The sequence below is a fragment of the Abramis brama genome (assembly GCF_963993115.1).
Source record: "Abramis brama genome assembly, chromosome: 1".
Classification (NCBI taxonomy): domain Eukaryota; kingdom Metazoa; phylum Chordata; class Actinopteri; order Cypriniformes; family Leuciscidae; genus Abramis; species Abramis brama.
Genome location: NC_139963.1, coordinates 3,615,568 through 3,631,966, shown reverse-complemented (window position 1 = coordinate 3,631,966; position 16,399 = coordinate 3,615,568). Strand labels below are relative to the sequence as shown.

Genomic DNA, 16,399 nt, shown 5'->3' with positions numbered 1-16,399 from the left:
TCCAAAGGAAACGCTCATCTCCAAAGGAAACGTTCATCACCAAAGGAAACGTTCATCACCAAAGGAAACGTTCATCACCAAAGGAAACGCTCATCTCCAAAGGAAACGTTCATCACCAAAGGAAACGTTCATCACCAAAGGAAACGCTCATCTCCAAAGGAAACGCTCATCACCAAAGGAAACGCTCATCTCCAAAGGAAACGTTCATCACCAAAGGAAACGTTCATCACCAAAGGAAACGCTCATCTCCAAAGGAAACGTTCATCACCAAAGGAAACGCTCATCTCCAAAGGAAACGCTCATCACCAAAGGAAACGTTCATCACCAAAGGAAACGCTCATCTCCAAAGGAAACGTTCATCACCAAAGGAAACGTTCATCACCAAAGGAAACGCTCATCTCCAAAGGAAACGCTCATCACCAAAGGAAACGCTCATCTCCAAAGGAAACGTTCATCACCAAAGGAAACGTTCATCACCAAAGGAAACGCTCATCTCCAAAGGAAACGTTCATCACCAAAGGAAACGCTCATCTCCAAAGGAAACGCTCATCACCAAAGGAAACGCTCATTACCAAAGAAAACGTTCATCACCAAAGGAAACGCTCATCACCAAAGAAAACGTTCATCACCAAAGGAAACGCTCATCACCAAAGGAAACGTTCATCACCAAAGGAAACGCTCATCACCAAAGGAAACGTTCATCACCAAAGGAAACGCTCATCACCAAAGGAAACGCTCATCACCAAAGGAAACGCTCATCACCAAAGGAAACGTTCATCACCAAAGGAAACGTTCATCACCAAAGGAAACGCTCATCTCCAAAGGAAACGCTCATCACCAAAGGAAACGCTCATCACCAAAGAAAACGTTCATCTCCAAAGGAAACGCTCATCACCAAAGGAAACGCTCATCACCAAAGGAAACGTTCATCACCAAAGGAAACGCTCATCACCAAAGGAAACGTTCATCACCAAAGGAAACGTTCATCACCAAAGGAAACGCTCATCTCCAAAGGAAACGTTCATCACCAAAGGAAACGTTCATCACCAAAGGAAACGCTCATCTCCAAAGGAAACGTTCATCACCAAAGGAAACGCTCATCTCCAAAGGAAACGCTCATCACCAAAGGAAACGCTCATTACCAAAGAAAACGTTCATCACCAAAGGAAACGCTCATCTCCAAAGGAAACGCTCATCACCAAAGGAAACGTTCATCACCAAAGGAAACGTTCATCACCAAAGGAAACGTTCATCACCAAAGGAAACGCTCATCACCAAAGGAACGTTCATCACCAAAGGAACGTTCATCACCAAAGGAAACGTTCATCACCAAAGGAAACGCTCATCTCCAAAGGAAACGTTCATCTCCAAAGGAAACGCTCATCACCAAAGGAAACGCTCATTACCAAAGGAAACACTCATCACCAAAGGAAAAGCTCATCACCAAAGGAAACGTTCATCACCAAAGGAAACGTTCATCACCAAAGGAAACGCTCATCACCAAAGGAAACGCTCATCACCAAAGGAAACATTATCACCAAAGGAAACGTTCATCACCAAAGGAAACGCTCATCACCAAAGGAAACGTTCATCACCAAAGGAAACGCTCATCACCAAAGGAAACGCTCATTTCCAAAATGCTGATTTCCAATAGGCAAATTTATTTGAACTGGCTCAACTACAAAAGATTTGTTACAGAATAGTTGCACCTCTCCAGAAAACAAATTATGTCAAGTTGACTCAACTAAACGTTTTTGTGTATCACAGACAACTTATACTCAGTTCGTATAACTGTTATTTACAAAAGTTGAGTCAACAAGAAAAAGCTAGGGGAAATTAGTACTGAGATTTTTTTTGTTGCTCAAGCTTTTTTTTTTTTTTACAGTGTATATTTTAGTTATTATTAAATTGTAGTAAAGCATAACTTTAAGTGTATTTATTGTACTTTTGTGTAACGAGTTAGCTCAAAGAGGAAATATTAATAACAACTCAACTTGTTATGATTAATTATTAATATTTGGGTCAGTTAATTGACTTAACTTGATGTAGCTAAATTAATATTACAATCAATGAATCAGTTCGTTCAACGAACTCTTTTGATTATTCATTTATTCTAAGAATCTTTCTTAGCATGTACAGCGCTTAGAGTGTGTAACAAGATCAAGATCGTAAAATTTACTTTGATACAAGCGTGAAACAGAACCAAATACATATTGTGCACAAGTTGTATTAACTAAGTCACGAACACATAACTAACATACTGTCACGGTTTTGGTCTGGTTTTGTTCTTGTGTTTGCTTCCTTGTCTGTCATGTGATCCCTTGTAGTCATGTGATCCTGCCATGTGTCTTGTCATGAGTTTATTGTCTGATTGTTTGATCATTGTTCACAGGTGTCCCTTGTCTAGTCATTAGTCTTGTGTGTATTTAAGCCCTCATGTTTGCCGTGTGTCGGGGTCTTGTATTGCTGATGTAACCACTTAGTAAGTTCATGTTCCTGAGTTTGTGTTCGCCATGCCTTGCCATGTTTTTTGTTTCTATGTCTGATTCTGATTTTCATTAAACTGCATATGGGTTCTACATACGCTTGCTTCAGTGGACTAAGTTACATAATACAAGACCAACCATGAACCCAGCAGCTGCACTCCTAAATCTACGGCAGGGGAAGCGTCCCCTGGAAGCGTACATTAAGGATTTTCTATGTTTCACGGATCAGGTATCTTGGGATGAGACTTATTTAAAATGGAGCTTTCAAAATGGATTGGATGATGAACTCGCTGAGTTAATGCCTTCATTTGATCACCATTCTACACTATGCCAGCAAATAGACTTTATTTTGTTTTTAACTGGTTCTAATTACACAGTGGGTGAGGTGGAGAACGTGAGGTTTGATGAAGAACCCCACAACTCCACAATATTCACCAAGCCTCAGTCTCTCCACGCCATGCCTGAGTCTCTCCACGCCATGCCTGAGTCTCTCCACGCCATGCCTGAGTCTCTCCACGCCATGCCTGAGTCTCTCCACGCCATGTCTTCGGACAAAATGGCTGCCGCTACATCTGAGCCTTCAATGACAGCCACACTCACCATTTTTGCCACAGCCATTTGGTGTGTGTGGTCGGCCTATACTGCGCCTGACCACGCCTCGTCTGCCCAGCCAGCGCCTGACCACGCCTCGTCAGTTCAGCCAGCGCCTGACCACGCCTCGTCAGCTCAGCCAGCGCCTGACCACGCCTCGTCAGCTCAGCCAGCGCCTGACCACGCCTCGTCTGCCCAGCCAGCGCCTGACCAGCCAGCGCCTGACCACGCCTCGTCTGCCCAGCCAGCGCCTGACCACGCCTCGTCTGCCCAGCCAGCGCCTGACCACGCCTCGTCTGCCCAGCCAGCGCCTGACCACGCCTCGTCTGCCCAGCCAGCGCCTGACCACGCCTCGTCTGCCCAGCCAGCGCCTGACCACGCCTCGTCTGCCCAGCCAGCGCCTGACCACGCCTCGTCTGCCCAGCCAGCGCCTGACCACGCCTCGTCTGCCCAGCCAGCGCCTGACCACGCCTCGTCTGCCCAGGCAGCGCCTGACCACGCCTCGTCTGCTCAGCCAGCGCCTGACCACGCCTCGTCTGCCCAGGCAGTGCCTGATCTCACCACGTCTGAGCCAGTCCTATACCCCCTGGCTCTCCCCAAGAAAATTTTGGGAGGGGGTAATAGGGTCATTGATGGGACCATGGAGGCTGCAACGCCATGGTCTCCCACACAGCCGGATCCGCCCTGGCCTCCCGCACAGCCGGATCCGCCCTGGCCTCCAGCACAGCCGGATCCGCCCTGGCTTCCTGCACTGCCGGATCCGCCCTGGCTTCCTGCACTGCCGGATCCGCCCTGGCTTCCTGCACTGCCGGATCCGCCCACGCTTCGTCACGGCCCTGGTCCGCCCACGCTTCGTCACGGCCCTGGTCCGCCCACGCTTCGTCACGGCCCTGGTCCGCCCACGCTTCGTCACGGCCCTGGTCCGCCCACGCTTCGTCACGGCCCTGGTCCGCCCACGCTTCGTCACGGCCCTGGTCCGCCCACGCTTCGTCACGGCCCTGGTCCGCCCACGCTTCGTCACGGCCCTGGTCCGCCCACGCTTCGTCACGGCCCTGGTCCGCCCAAGCTTCGTCACGGCCCTGGTCCGCCCAAGCTTCGTCACGGCCCTGGTCCGCCCAAGCTTCGTCACGGCCCTGGTCCGCCCAAGCTTCGTCACGGCCCTGGTCCGCCCAAGCTTCGTCACGGCCCTGGTCCGCCCAAGCTTCGTCACGGCCCTGGTCCGCCCAAGCTTCGTCACGGCCCTGGTCCGCCCAAGCTTCGTCACGGCCCTGGTCCGCCCAAGCTTCGTCACGGCCCTGGTCCGCCCAAGCTTCGTCACGGCCCTGGTCCGCCCAAGCTTCGTCACGGCCCTGGTCCGCCCAAGCTTCGTCACGGCCCTGGTCCGCCCAAGCTTCGTCACGGCCCTGGTCCGCCCAAGCTTCGTCACGGCCCTGGTCCGCCCAAGCTTCGTCACGGCCCTGGTCCGCCCAAGCTTCGTCACGGCCCTGGTCCGCCCAAGCTTCGTCACGGCCCTGGTCCGCCCAAGCTTCGTCACGGCCCTGGTCCGCCCAAGCTTCGTCACGGCCCTGGTCCGCCCAAGCTTCGTCACGGCCCTGGTCCGCCCAAGCTTCGTCACGGCCCTGGTCCGCCCAAGCTTCGTCACGGCCCTGGTCCGCCCAAGCTTCGTCACGGCCCTGGTCCGCCCAAGCTTCGTCACGGCCCTGGTCCGCCCAAGCTTCGTCACGGCCCTGGTCCGCCCAAGCTTCGTCACGGCCCTGGTCCGCCCAAGCTTCGTCACGGCCCTGGTCCGCCCAAGCTTCGTCACGGCCCTGGTCCGCCCAAGCTTCGTCACGGCCCTGGTCCGCCCAAGCTTCGTCACGGCCCTGGTCCGCCCAAGCTTCGTCACGGCCCTGGTCCGCCCAAGCTTCGTCACGGCCCTGGTCCGCCCAAGCTTCGTCACGGCCCTGGTCCGCCCAAGCTTCGTCACGGCCCTGGTCCGCCCAAGCTTCGTCACGGCCCTGGTCCGCAAGGTCCAGGTCCGCCCACGCCTTGCCACGGCCCAGGTCCGCAAGGTCCAGGTCCGCCCACGCCTTGTCACGTCCCATGTCCTGTCCCCCTGCACGGACCTGGCCCACCATCCCTCCCCCAAGACCGCCTCCGCTCCACCACCCACCTGAACTTATGTTTTGCAGGGCGTCGGGAGACGCCCTTAGAGGAGGGGATTCTGTCACGGTTTTGGTCTGGTTTTGTTCTTGTGTTTGCTTCCTTGTCTGTCATGTGATCCCTTGTAGTCATGTGATCCTGCCATGTGTCTTGTCATGAGTTTATTGTCTGATTGTTTGATCATTGTTCACAGGTGTCCCTTGTCTAGTCATTAGTCTTGTGTGTATTTAAGCCCTCATGTTTGCCGTGTGTCGGGGTCTTGTATTGCTGATGTAACCACTTAGTAAGTTCATGTTCCTGAGTTTGTGTTCGCCATGCCTTGCCATGTTTTTTGTTTCTATGTCTGATTCTGATTTTCATTAAACTGCATATGGGTTCTACATACGCTTGCTTCAGTGGACTAAGTTACACATACAAGCAATTACACGTACATGGGTAGATGGTTAAAGTGACAGAATTAAATCGGAAAGAGTATTTGAACATGAAAAGAACCATCAGCTTATCATTTCCAGAGCACCTCATTAATGTATACTTGCATGGCCTTTGCAGTGAAATATATCGTAAAGTTCCTGAAGAAGGATTTTTGCTGGTTCCATTTGTCTCAACCGATTTCTTCGGCGTTGAATGAATAAAAGGTGATGAACTTGAGTGGTTTGTTTGACTCTGTTCTGGTTGAAGGTTTTCTCTCTCTCCATGAGCACACGGCTGAGCACATGCAGATCGAGACCTGCCGGCCCTGGGCGGTCCCCACAGACATCAACCCGAGGAAGCAGCAGTGAAGGCCAGAAGAAGAGAGAGGAGGGTCACTGTGGATTTGTCTCTAATAAAGCCTGAGCTTTGCTTGACCAATGAGAAGAGTGGAATTTCCAAGCAGGAAATTCCTCTGTGGTTGATTTATGAATCTTTGTTTTAAGCGTGCTCATTTGCATGTGCAGCTGGATTGGTTTCTGATGACGAAACTAAGAAAGATTCTTGTAATACTAATATGTTGCGCAGCTATCGACGTATCATGTACACAATCATTTCAGTCTTCAGAAAACCAATTTATAGAGACCAAACATGGTGTAGGTGAGGTTACATTAACCGTTGGTTCTATCATAAAATAAATAAAAATAATAGAGTGTTAAAAGACACTACACAAGACGGTCACTGTGATTTTTCCAAGTAAGACATGTTCCTGGATCAACATATTTTGTTATATGTTGATCCAGGAACAAGAAAAACAGAAATCTGAGTGCAGAGACGAGCGAAGAAGAGAGTAGTAAGTATGGTTTAATCTCATATCACCTCTGTTGTAGAGATTTATGAATCAGTCAGGCCTAATGAAAGGTGATTCTGTCAGTCTTGGTAGGAAAATGTTAGCAACGTGTCCATTTCAGGAGTCTAATTTGTGCTTCCTTAGAGTTATTCATGTAAAAATCTGTTTATTTAATTGTTTTTTTAGTAAAACTGCAAGTCACTTGTCCTAGTTAGTTGTCCTGGCATACAATATTTTGCACAACTTCTAATTTCCTTAAATCTTTGCAACAGAGGTGAAGAGAGTGCATGTTAGCATGATCACAATAGACACGTTTATAGGAAATACCCTAGGTTTAAATAAACCACAATTATCAATGTATACCCTCTAATACTCACAGGTTGCTTTATTGCTGCAAATAACTATATCAGTGGCTTTTTGATTGAACTTTACTCACTGTAAGTTGTGTTGGGCTCTCATGTTCAGTGTAACTCATAGAGTTCTGTATAGTGATGACAGACACTGAGAAAGGTAAACTGAGAAGTCAACGGAATTCTAATCCATATCTATGCTAGTTATAATACATGGATACAAAAATGTTAATCATTGGTTAATTTAATATGCATTCTTCTTCCCTTTCACATATCCTGTGATAAAGCAGTCTTCAAACACTACAGTGTCTGAACCACAAGCTCTCAGTTGTGGAAAATGAGTCAAACTCAGAGAAGTAATCGTCCACTTGAAGATGAAGATGTGACACTCAAACTTTTCTGTTTCTTTGGTTCAGCCATTTGTAGGCCTAAGTGTGAAATGCTATTCGCTTCTGCACATTGTTTTTCCATAACTTTACTTTTTCTTTTTCAGAAAATTGCATTGTCATGCTTATTTATTTAGTGATGTAAGATGCAGTGTACTTTTAAGTAATACAGGTATAAGTGAAATGTTCTACAAAAAATGATGTAAAAGTTATTTCAGGCTTCACAGGATCTTACAGAAACAGATAACCATTTGACAATATTGCTTTTAATATACAATCCCATAAAAGTAAGCTCCAAAAATGGCTAAAAAATAGAGACCAAGATTAAACAAGCAGTGTAGCCAGGCCTACCTGTTGTAACTCTTCCATAACAGGTTTCTTGACTTTCTCGTATTCGTCTTCAACATGGCGAGGCACAGTGCACTCTGTAGCACATCTTAGACCTCAATGCTGCTTCCATATTTAGCACCGATATTAATGAGCTCTTTCACGCCTTCAGTGAACCCTCGACCCTCAACAATAGCGAACGGCCTTAGATCCTGGCTGCACATACGAGCCATCATGTCTGTGAATCTCTACTTTACTGAGTCGCAGGGGCGGTTCTAGAGGCGGGGCCACAGGGGCCCTGGCCCCTGCTGAAATCTGATTGGCCCCCGTTTTAGGGGTGGGGGAAAAAATCGATTCTTAGATGCATCGTGATGCGGACGTGGACGATTCTGAATCGATTCACAAATGTCAAAAATCGATTTTCTAAAAAAAAAAAACGTTTTTTTTTTTCCTAATAACGTAATATTGACGGAACGCAAAAGGCGTAACTCTAAAGCGGACGTGCAGTGCGCGGACATAACAGACGCATGATGGCTGAGCGCCAAATTCAAACTGCACCCTCTTCGTTAAAAGCTAACGTATGTTATACTGCCCTGCAATATGTGCAATGGCAGTCACAAAAAGTTACATTTTGACTGTGCTCTCTGCAGATGTTCATTCACTTTTTTTGTATAAGCTGTTTTGATTGTGGTATACAGCAAACATTTCAAGTCATAACTCTTTATTATTTATTTGTGAATAAGAGCGGCTTTGTATGTTACTAATTATTCAGAATATGCGCAAGTCCACAAGCATGTTTGTATGAGAGCTGCTGGTACATCATTCTATATTTTTGAACTAAACTGTTTGTGAATTTGCTACAGCAAAATGTTTTTTTTTGTCTGAGGATTATATTGCTCATTGGAAATAACAAGAGAATGTGGGTTAGAAGTCTATTATTAAATGCTAGAGATTCAGAATATGCTGAAGTTTGTATAATTTACTACAATTATGCTGCTAGTAGGCCTACAGGCACACATTTATTTTCCTGTTGGTTCTTTGCAATGTTGGGACATATGCTGGCAAATGTAACCTTAGTTGACTTGCCAAATCACTTCCATTTGTTTTATTAATAAAATTAATATAGGAAGTATTGGAAGTAAGTTCGTTATGGGTCATCATAAATACTTTGCTTTAAAAGTACCACGTAGTAAAAAAATAATAATTAATTATCGTTAATAATCGATAATTGTTACCCTCTGAATCGTAATCGAATCGTGAGGTGCCTAGAGATTCCCACTCATCAATCGTCGACGAGAAGAGAAACCGGAGAATTCTTCACAACGATCACAGATGCAATTCCACCCCCAAACAATTAACAATAATTTACTGTTTATAAGCGACGACATGATTATGAAACTTAAAAGGTGGTAATCAGAAAGAAGTGCATTGTGTCTTTTATGCACAGTATAAATAAATAATAAAAAATCATTAAGAACTTTACTGGCTCATAATTTTTTATTAGAGCGTTTGAAAAAGGAATGACTGCCGAAATGTATTTGCACCGTAGGCTACTGAATAAATTATTTTGTGTGCTTGAATGTACCCTGTATTTGGCCCCTGAATGTAACATGTGGCCCCTTAATGGTCCCTGTTACAGAAAAATCCTAGAACCGCCACTGCTGAGTCGGAATGGTATTTGATAATGCGTCTACATGTCTTGCAGCTGGCGTATGGAGTTTTTCTCAACTCGTAAAAAAAATTCTGGTAATTCAGACCCACCAGAAATGTCAGTGGGCACAACTGAGGTATAATTTTCCGACAGTAGTCATTGCAGCGTGGCTTTCATGCCTGACTCCATTTTGATTATGATTTTCGGGGCTACAAAGTGCATGGGGAACCTTCATTGCTGTTTCTTGACAGCACTAAGAACACCTTATGTCTGTACCTGAGTTTATTTTATCATTAAAAGACATTTCGTTTTGGAACCTGTAATCTTCATCTTCTATATCACTGTCACAATCTCAAAGTAAATCAAACAGTATGTCCAGATCAAGTTGAAACTTCACAAGTCAAATGACTGACTCGTGACTCAGTGTGAGAGTAATTACAGTCCAGCTGTGAATTTGAGCTCTTATAAAGATTCAGTCTTGTTAAGTCCCTGGATGTATTACGTTTTTCATCCTAGGGGTGGTTTCCCTTACAGGGATTAACATTAGTCTTAGACCAAAATTCACATTTAAACTGCACTAATTGAAAAAGCATTTTCTCAGACATGGTTTAAAATAGTTTCAGACTTTCTCTAATCTTGATATTTAAAGTCTGATTTCCAGAAGGAGGATCAGAGCTAGTCTAGGTCTAGGTAAAGGAACAACTTAAACCAGGCCAGAGGCAGGTTTAACTTCAGATTAAACGATGTTGGCCTCCAGCTTGACCTTGGGAACCAAGGAAAATGGATTACCTGGACTATTTCAATGATGATGAAAAGGCACCACCAAGACCAGACAGAAGAGCAACTGGAGCAACCCACTGAAAGATTTTGATGAAATCAACTTTCGTGATTGCTTTCCTATGCACAGACAAAATGCAGCTGACATAATTTGTTTGCTTGAACAAAAGCTTTCATCTCTATTACCTATTCCTCCTAACCTGCAAGTGCTGATCACTTTGAGGTATATGTCATGTGGAACATTCCATTGTGAAATATTGTGTGGCGTAATTGTCCAGTCATTTTATGAAAAAAGGTTGAACAAATTGCAACAGAAGCAAACTCAACTGATTTTGCATCCTCAATATGTCATGAGTAAGCAAAAAAAACAAAAAAAACTGAAGAATCCCCTTAGGGGAAAGTTTAGAAAAAGACCCAAATATCGCCTATTCATATGCCATTATTTTTCTCACGTGAATAGGGTAAAAATGTTAACCTTTAGATATCACCATGAAAATTACTGAGTTGATTACTTACATCAAGACAAACAAAAAAATGTATTACATGTTTACTTTAATTGTTTGTTAACATGGACAAACGGTGCATAATCTAATTACGTATGTGCTAATTTGCACATGCATATCTGAAAGGTTTTAATAGGCTACTTAAAAAAGTTTTGAAAAGTCGAAGTTTCAGGTTGATGCATATAGCAGTGAAAAGACAGAGAAAGTGTGTGTTAATCTGATAATCTGATAAACTGAAATAAAAAAAAGTCCATTGTGACTCTGTTATGTAGGGCTGCACAAATATCGAAATTATCATAATATCACTAATGTACATATCGCGATATGCATATCGCACAGCTTCAGATATCGCAAGCCACTGCAATATGGGTAGCCGTAATGGGTTCCATTCAGACATTAACATTAAGTATTTTACTGTTATGTGTCAACAAGATTCAACAAGACATTTTCACCTGGCTATACCCAATGTTTAGACCTGTTGTGGTATTTATGCTACCCATGAGCATTAATACACAGAGGCAGGAAGAAGTACTTCCGAGGATCAGCTGTTAAGATAGAAAATTTGAGAAAACAAAGAGTCACTTAAATTTTGGAGTCAGATTAAATTATTCATGGAGTCAGAATTAGAATTGGAAATCAACTGTTTAATAAATTAAAGTGATTTTTCCAGAAGCGCCCGAAAAGACATACACGCTGAATTCCCTTCGAACCAAGACACTGGACACCGTCTTTGGGAGCTTACAGATCTGATCTTCATTTGGACAGCAGATTCGGGATCCCTGAGAGAAACGCATTCAGTTTTAGCAGATGAAGACTCATAGAGCTAAAGATTCACTTACAGCAGATGAAGATTCATTCACATCAGATCTGTGTGAAAGTTAAAACATCTAATGCTTGTTTCACATAAGTGATTTAGTTCAAGTCTTTGAGATTCACTCCATTTCGTTTATTAGCTTGTCTAAACAACTCTCACTGCATTCAAAAGAGCTAATTTGATTCGTTCGTTCATTCTGTGTGAATCAAACCCATGATCTCAGTTGTTCATCTACAGAATCACTCACTTGTTTTCTGAATTGTTCTCACACTGACAGATGAACCGCACTTTCCTGTGAAAAAATATGACAACAGATTGAATATGATTATTACATATCACATCCATCACAGAGTTTGAGTTTATTTATTCAGACTGTCATGATTCCACTGTTTTACATTCGGTAATCTGAAGATGAAGGGAAATGTGATTCATGATGACATGAACTCTTGAGATTTACTGACTGAAATGATTCTTTTAGATTGATCACGACTCACCTGAAGATCCTTTTACGCTGAATCCAACACATCAAGAAGGTGGTAAGAAGAACAATGAAAACAGCCAAAAGCCACCACCACTGATCTATTCAAGTGATATAAAGAGAAATCAGCTGAATCAATACACTAATTAATGAAGCAATGATATCGGCTGATCTATAAGAATGATAAATCAATATCAGAGTTGAGGTTTAATGCTCTCGATGTTTTACCTGAGAGCTGGAGAGGAGGAGTCACTTCTTTCACATCTTTAAAACACACATCGATCACAAATATCAGACAATATGACAGTAAACATGGATTGAGTCTGAATCAGATCTGAATCAGTGTTTTATTAGTGAATTAAACACACGTTTATCAGCTGAAACTCACCCGGGTTTGCAGTCACTGCAGTTTCATTCCTCACTGAAAAACACATTCACAATCATCGTGATTCACTTACAGAAGATTCACTTACAGTGATTCAGTTCAACACAGAATCAGATCTGAATCAGGACAGACTGTGTGTGTGTGTCTCACCCCTGTACATGGTCGTATGACTGTGATGAGTCTGAAATTATGTACATTAGAGAATCATGTTAGTGAAGGATTAAAGATGAAAACAGACGAATGATGAGTTGAGAGTTGATTTACCCCTGAAGCGTCACAGACGATCTCATGAATCAGATTCACACAGCGAGACGTGACGAGACGATCAGGAGAAACTGATGATGCAGGATCCATCAGTCTGTGTGGTTTATCTGGATCTGCTACACACTGATCCTGAACATATGAAAGACAATCAGATAATGTGTGTGTGTGTGTGTGTGTGTGTGTGTGTGTGTGTGTGTGTGTGTGTGTAAGTGTGTGTGTGATCCATCAGTCTGTGTGGTTCATCTGGATCTGCTACACACTGATCCTGAACATATGAAAGACAATCAGATAATGTGTGTGTGTGTGTGTGTGTGTGTGTGTACTTCCTGTGGGCCACGCAAACAGCAACAGCACCCGTCGTAACTGCCATCGTAAATGTAGAGAATTTTCTGACATGATTTTACGCACAGCACTCCTTGTTATGTGTTTGATAACATCCATCAAACTAGCCTTTAAGCAGGCGATACAGAGCGGTAAAATTTACAAACACCGCCAGCAAGTCCTGGATTCTACCCCAGAACATCTACCGTCGGCCTGCAACATTCTATCTACCGAGTTCACGGATTATGAACGATTGCTGACAGAAAATGAATGGATACATTTTCAGTATCACGAAAGACAATTTAGGAAAGGCCTGGATACAAAGCGTTTACAAGAAAAACAAAACTTTGTACTCAACGGAGATTTCAGGAAGTGGTCAAAGTTGTTTACAGTTCTTAATGGGGCCTTCTTCAAAACCGGAATATTTTCCACGAAACGCACAGATGGAGGACAACTTGGACTACCGTTACTCAAGTATGTAGTACGGATTTTAAGGACTTTTCCACTTGATGATTATGCGCGATCCAAATCAAACCCTGTTGCAAACCCGGCCGATTGGACTGAAAAACAACTGCGGTACGTGCGCGAGGTGATACAACCAGCTATTGCGTCTGCCACACGACAGCACCAGAGAAACCCTCAAAAGGTAGGAAAAAACAAACTAACCTATCTCAGGGTTTTTCCTGGGTCAAAATTGGTCTTCGGTGGTGGCTGACCGACATGGTCATCCACACACAGCAAAGAGTACCCTAGTACCCACATGATCCGCAAGCCCAATATTGACAATACATGTTAAATTTAAAATAAATACAAAGAAACAGTTTGTGATTTTTTTTTTCTTATCCTATTTATTCATGAAAAAACGATCACTGTCAGGCTAGATAGTAAAAGAAAGCGATTACAATTTATTTTATATCTATACCTTGATGTTTGTTTCTTTTGTTCCTCGTTGTTAATATTTGGTGGGCGATATGCCAAAAAATATCATGTCACAATTTTTTTTTTTTATTCAGGAAAATCACGATTCACGATTTTATCACAATTCTTTTTTATGTTGGTTTTACTATTTTGTGACTGAGCAATACAGCCAAAATAATGTCCATATTTTAAAAACAAAGCCTTAGGTAACAAAAACAAAAACAAAATGTCAGACAGGGGCGAAGATATTTTTATATAATATAAAAATATTTGTCATTATTTTCTTTGTTATTAAATATTAAGATCAAAGATACCCATTACACATACACAACTTAATATACAAATTAAATAAACAGTGCTTTATGTTTTCAGCTACAGTAGGTGCATTTAACAGTAGCATTGAAGAAAGTAATTAAATGAACAAATATGAAAATAAAACAAAACAGACTTCACTGTATAAATTATACATTGATACTTATTAAAGCTACTATTAAAGTTATCAGTCAAGAGCAGTGAGTGATTTTCTCTTTGCATTTTGTTGTTTTATTAACATTAAAGGAATAGTTCTCCTAAAAAATCTAATTGTCATAATTTACTCTCTCAAGTTGTTTTAAACTCGAATAAGTTTCTTTCTTCTGTTGAAAATATGTTATTTGGAATAATGTGGGTAACCAAACAGTTGATGTACCCCAGTGTATTTTTCTCCTATGGAAGTCAATGGGGACCAGCTACTGTTTGGATAGCCACATTCTTCAAAATATTAATATTAGAAAAATATTAGAAAATATTAGAAGGAAATGAATACAGGATTGGAACAACATTAGAGTGCGTAAATGATGAGATAATTTTAATTTTTGGGTGAACTATCCCTTTAAGGACAAGCGGCAGCGTGTTTACTATAACGGTACGTTCACACGGGGCGTCAGCGTCAACGCTTCCCATTGACTTTGAATGGGTGACGTCAAGCTTTGCCGAAAAGAATTGTGGATCCGTCGGCGGCGCTTCACTGGCGTTGCTCGCGGCAGAAGTTGAGAATTTTTCAACTTCTGCCGCGAGCAACGCCAGTGAAGCGCCGCCGACGGAAGCGTCAGCCAATCAGATCGCTCTATGCAAATACAGTAGCCAGGCGGCAGCCAATCACGTTCATCCTGTTCAAGAGCAGCAAACTGAGGATAAATTTTAAAATGGAGGAGAAACTAATTATTGCGGTGGGCAATCACCCGGTCCTTTATGACCATTGAATGACAATGAAGCTTGTTGTTGAGTTCCTGTCTAATTTCATTGGCTGACGCTGCTATGACCATGGCGTCAGTGCCAAACTTCAGCCACGCCTTCCGTCAAGCGTTGACGCTGACGACCCGTGTGAACGTACCGTCACTACTGTCTCTTTAAGAGCTGCGCGCGCCGCGTCTAATATACACGCATTGACAAGCAGATTTTCTCTCAATTTTATCAAGTATGCTTTCACTTTAGACATAACCGACTTTGTTTATGTAAACCTTGTGTGTAGTATAAGCACAATACGACTCGAAAGATAACTTATGGCGCTTTTCCATTACCAGTACCGGCTCGACTCGACTCGCCTCGCCTCGCCTCGCCTCAGCTCGGCTCGGCTCGCTTTTCGCTCCGTTTTCCATTGCAGATAGTACCTCCACAATAGTACCTGGTCGTCATAGCGACGCGGCAGGAAACTGCAGTGACTTAATCTTTTACGCGAGACTCGCGAGACACACCCGCTACCACACACACAGGACAATGGAGGAAATCGAGTGTATGCTGTTTTTGGATGTTTTTGCTTTTGTTTTTGCTGTTTTTTTATTCGGGATACTCCGTCTGGCGCGTGCAATGATGACGCAGTGAATAGTGACGATTCTCTCTGACCAATCAGCAGTCTGCCTTGTTTTCACGTCACATTTTAGTATCGCCTCAGCTCGCTTAGAACCTCGCCGGAGGTGGTACGAAAAAAAGTACCTGGAAGCCGGTACAGGTACAACTTTTACACAGTGGAAAACCAAACAGAGCCGAGTCGAGTCGAGTCGAGCCGAGCCGAGGCGAGCTGGTACTGTGTAGTGGAAAAGCGCCATTAGTCCAGTATCCAGGCGCTGGTAGACAGGCTTTTAGTGCATGTGAGCTTCACATGCATGCGCTGAGGAACACACACGTTAGAACAGCGCATCAGCACGCGAATTAAAAGTTTAACCGACAAGGCATTAAAAAGCACATGCAAATTATGAACTGCAGTGTCCCGTTCCGCTGTTAACATTTTATGTGAATATGCGTCGCGTTGTTCAGTACGTTATGTTGGGACAGAGGCGCCAGAACAGATATAATGCACGATTCTACGATATTTCTTCAAAAGCAGTGTAACGTTAGACATTTTAATCATCCACGATCAAAAATCGTCATATCGCACACCCCTAAACCACTTCAAACTGGATAGATTTATTTATTTATTAATTTTTGCGTTTATTTAAAGTTATGTCAGCTGCATGTGCGGAATGCTTGTCACAAGTTGGAAGAGAAGATAAGGCAACTTTTTTTTGACTGCAATTCACACCCAGCGCTAATTCAGCAAAAATATTCTCCGAATGCACCATGTGAAACATGGATTCGGTCTTCCGACCTTTAGGATCAGTTGATTTTGATTTTGATGCGAGGGAGAGAGCAAAGACAGCTGAAGACGGAGAGTGCGCGCGCGGGGGTGGGGCGCTGTGATCGTTCTCTCCGTCACTCCGTCAGTAGCCTGCT

The 16,399-nt window shown here is 43.5% G+C and overlaps 1 protein-coding gene across 1 annotated transcript; it reads right to left on the bottom strand.

Moving 5' to 3' along the window:
* Positions 1–11,096: 11,096 nt before the first annotated feature.
* LOC311093324 (uncharacterized protein) lies at positions 11,097–13,351 on the bottom strand. The gene is made up of 7 exons (XM_084130642.1): positions 12,413–13,351; positions 12,299–12,329; positions 12,152–12,184; positions 11,992–12,027; positions 11,780–11,864; positions 11,533–11,577; positions 11,097–11,250 (listed from the first exon to the last, which is right to left on the bottom strand). Exons 1-7 carry the CDS (start codon positions 12,500–12,502, stop codon positions 11,124–11,126), a joined length of 447 nt encoding a protein of 148 aa, XP_083986768.1. The 5' UTR covers positions 12,503–13,351; the 3' UTR covers positions 11,097–11,123.
* Between the last annotated feature and the right edge of the window lie 3,048 nt (positions 13,352–16,399).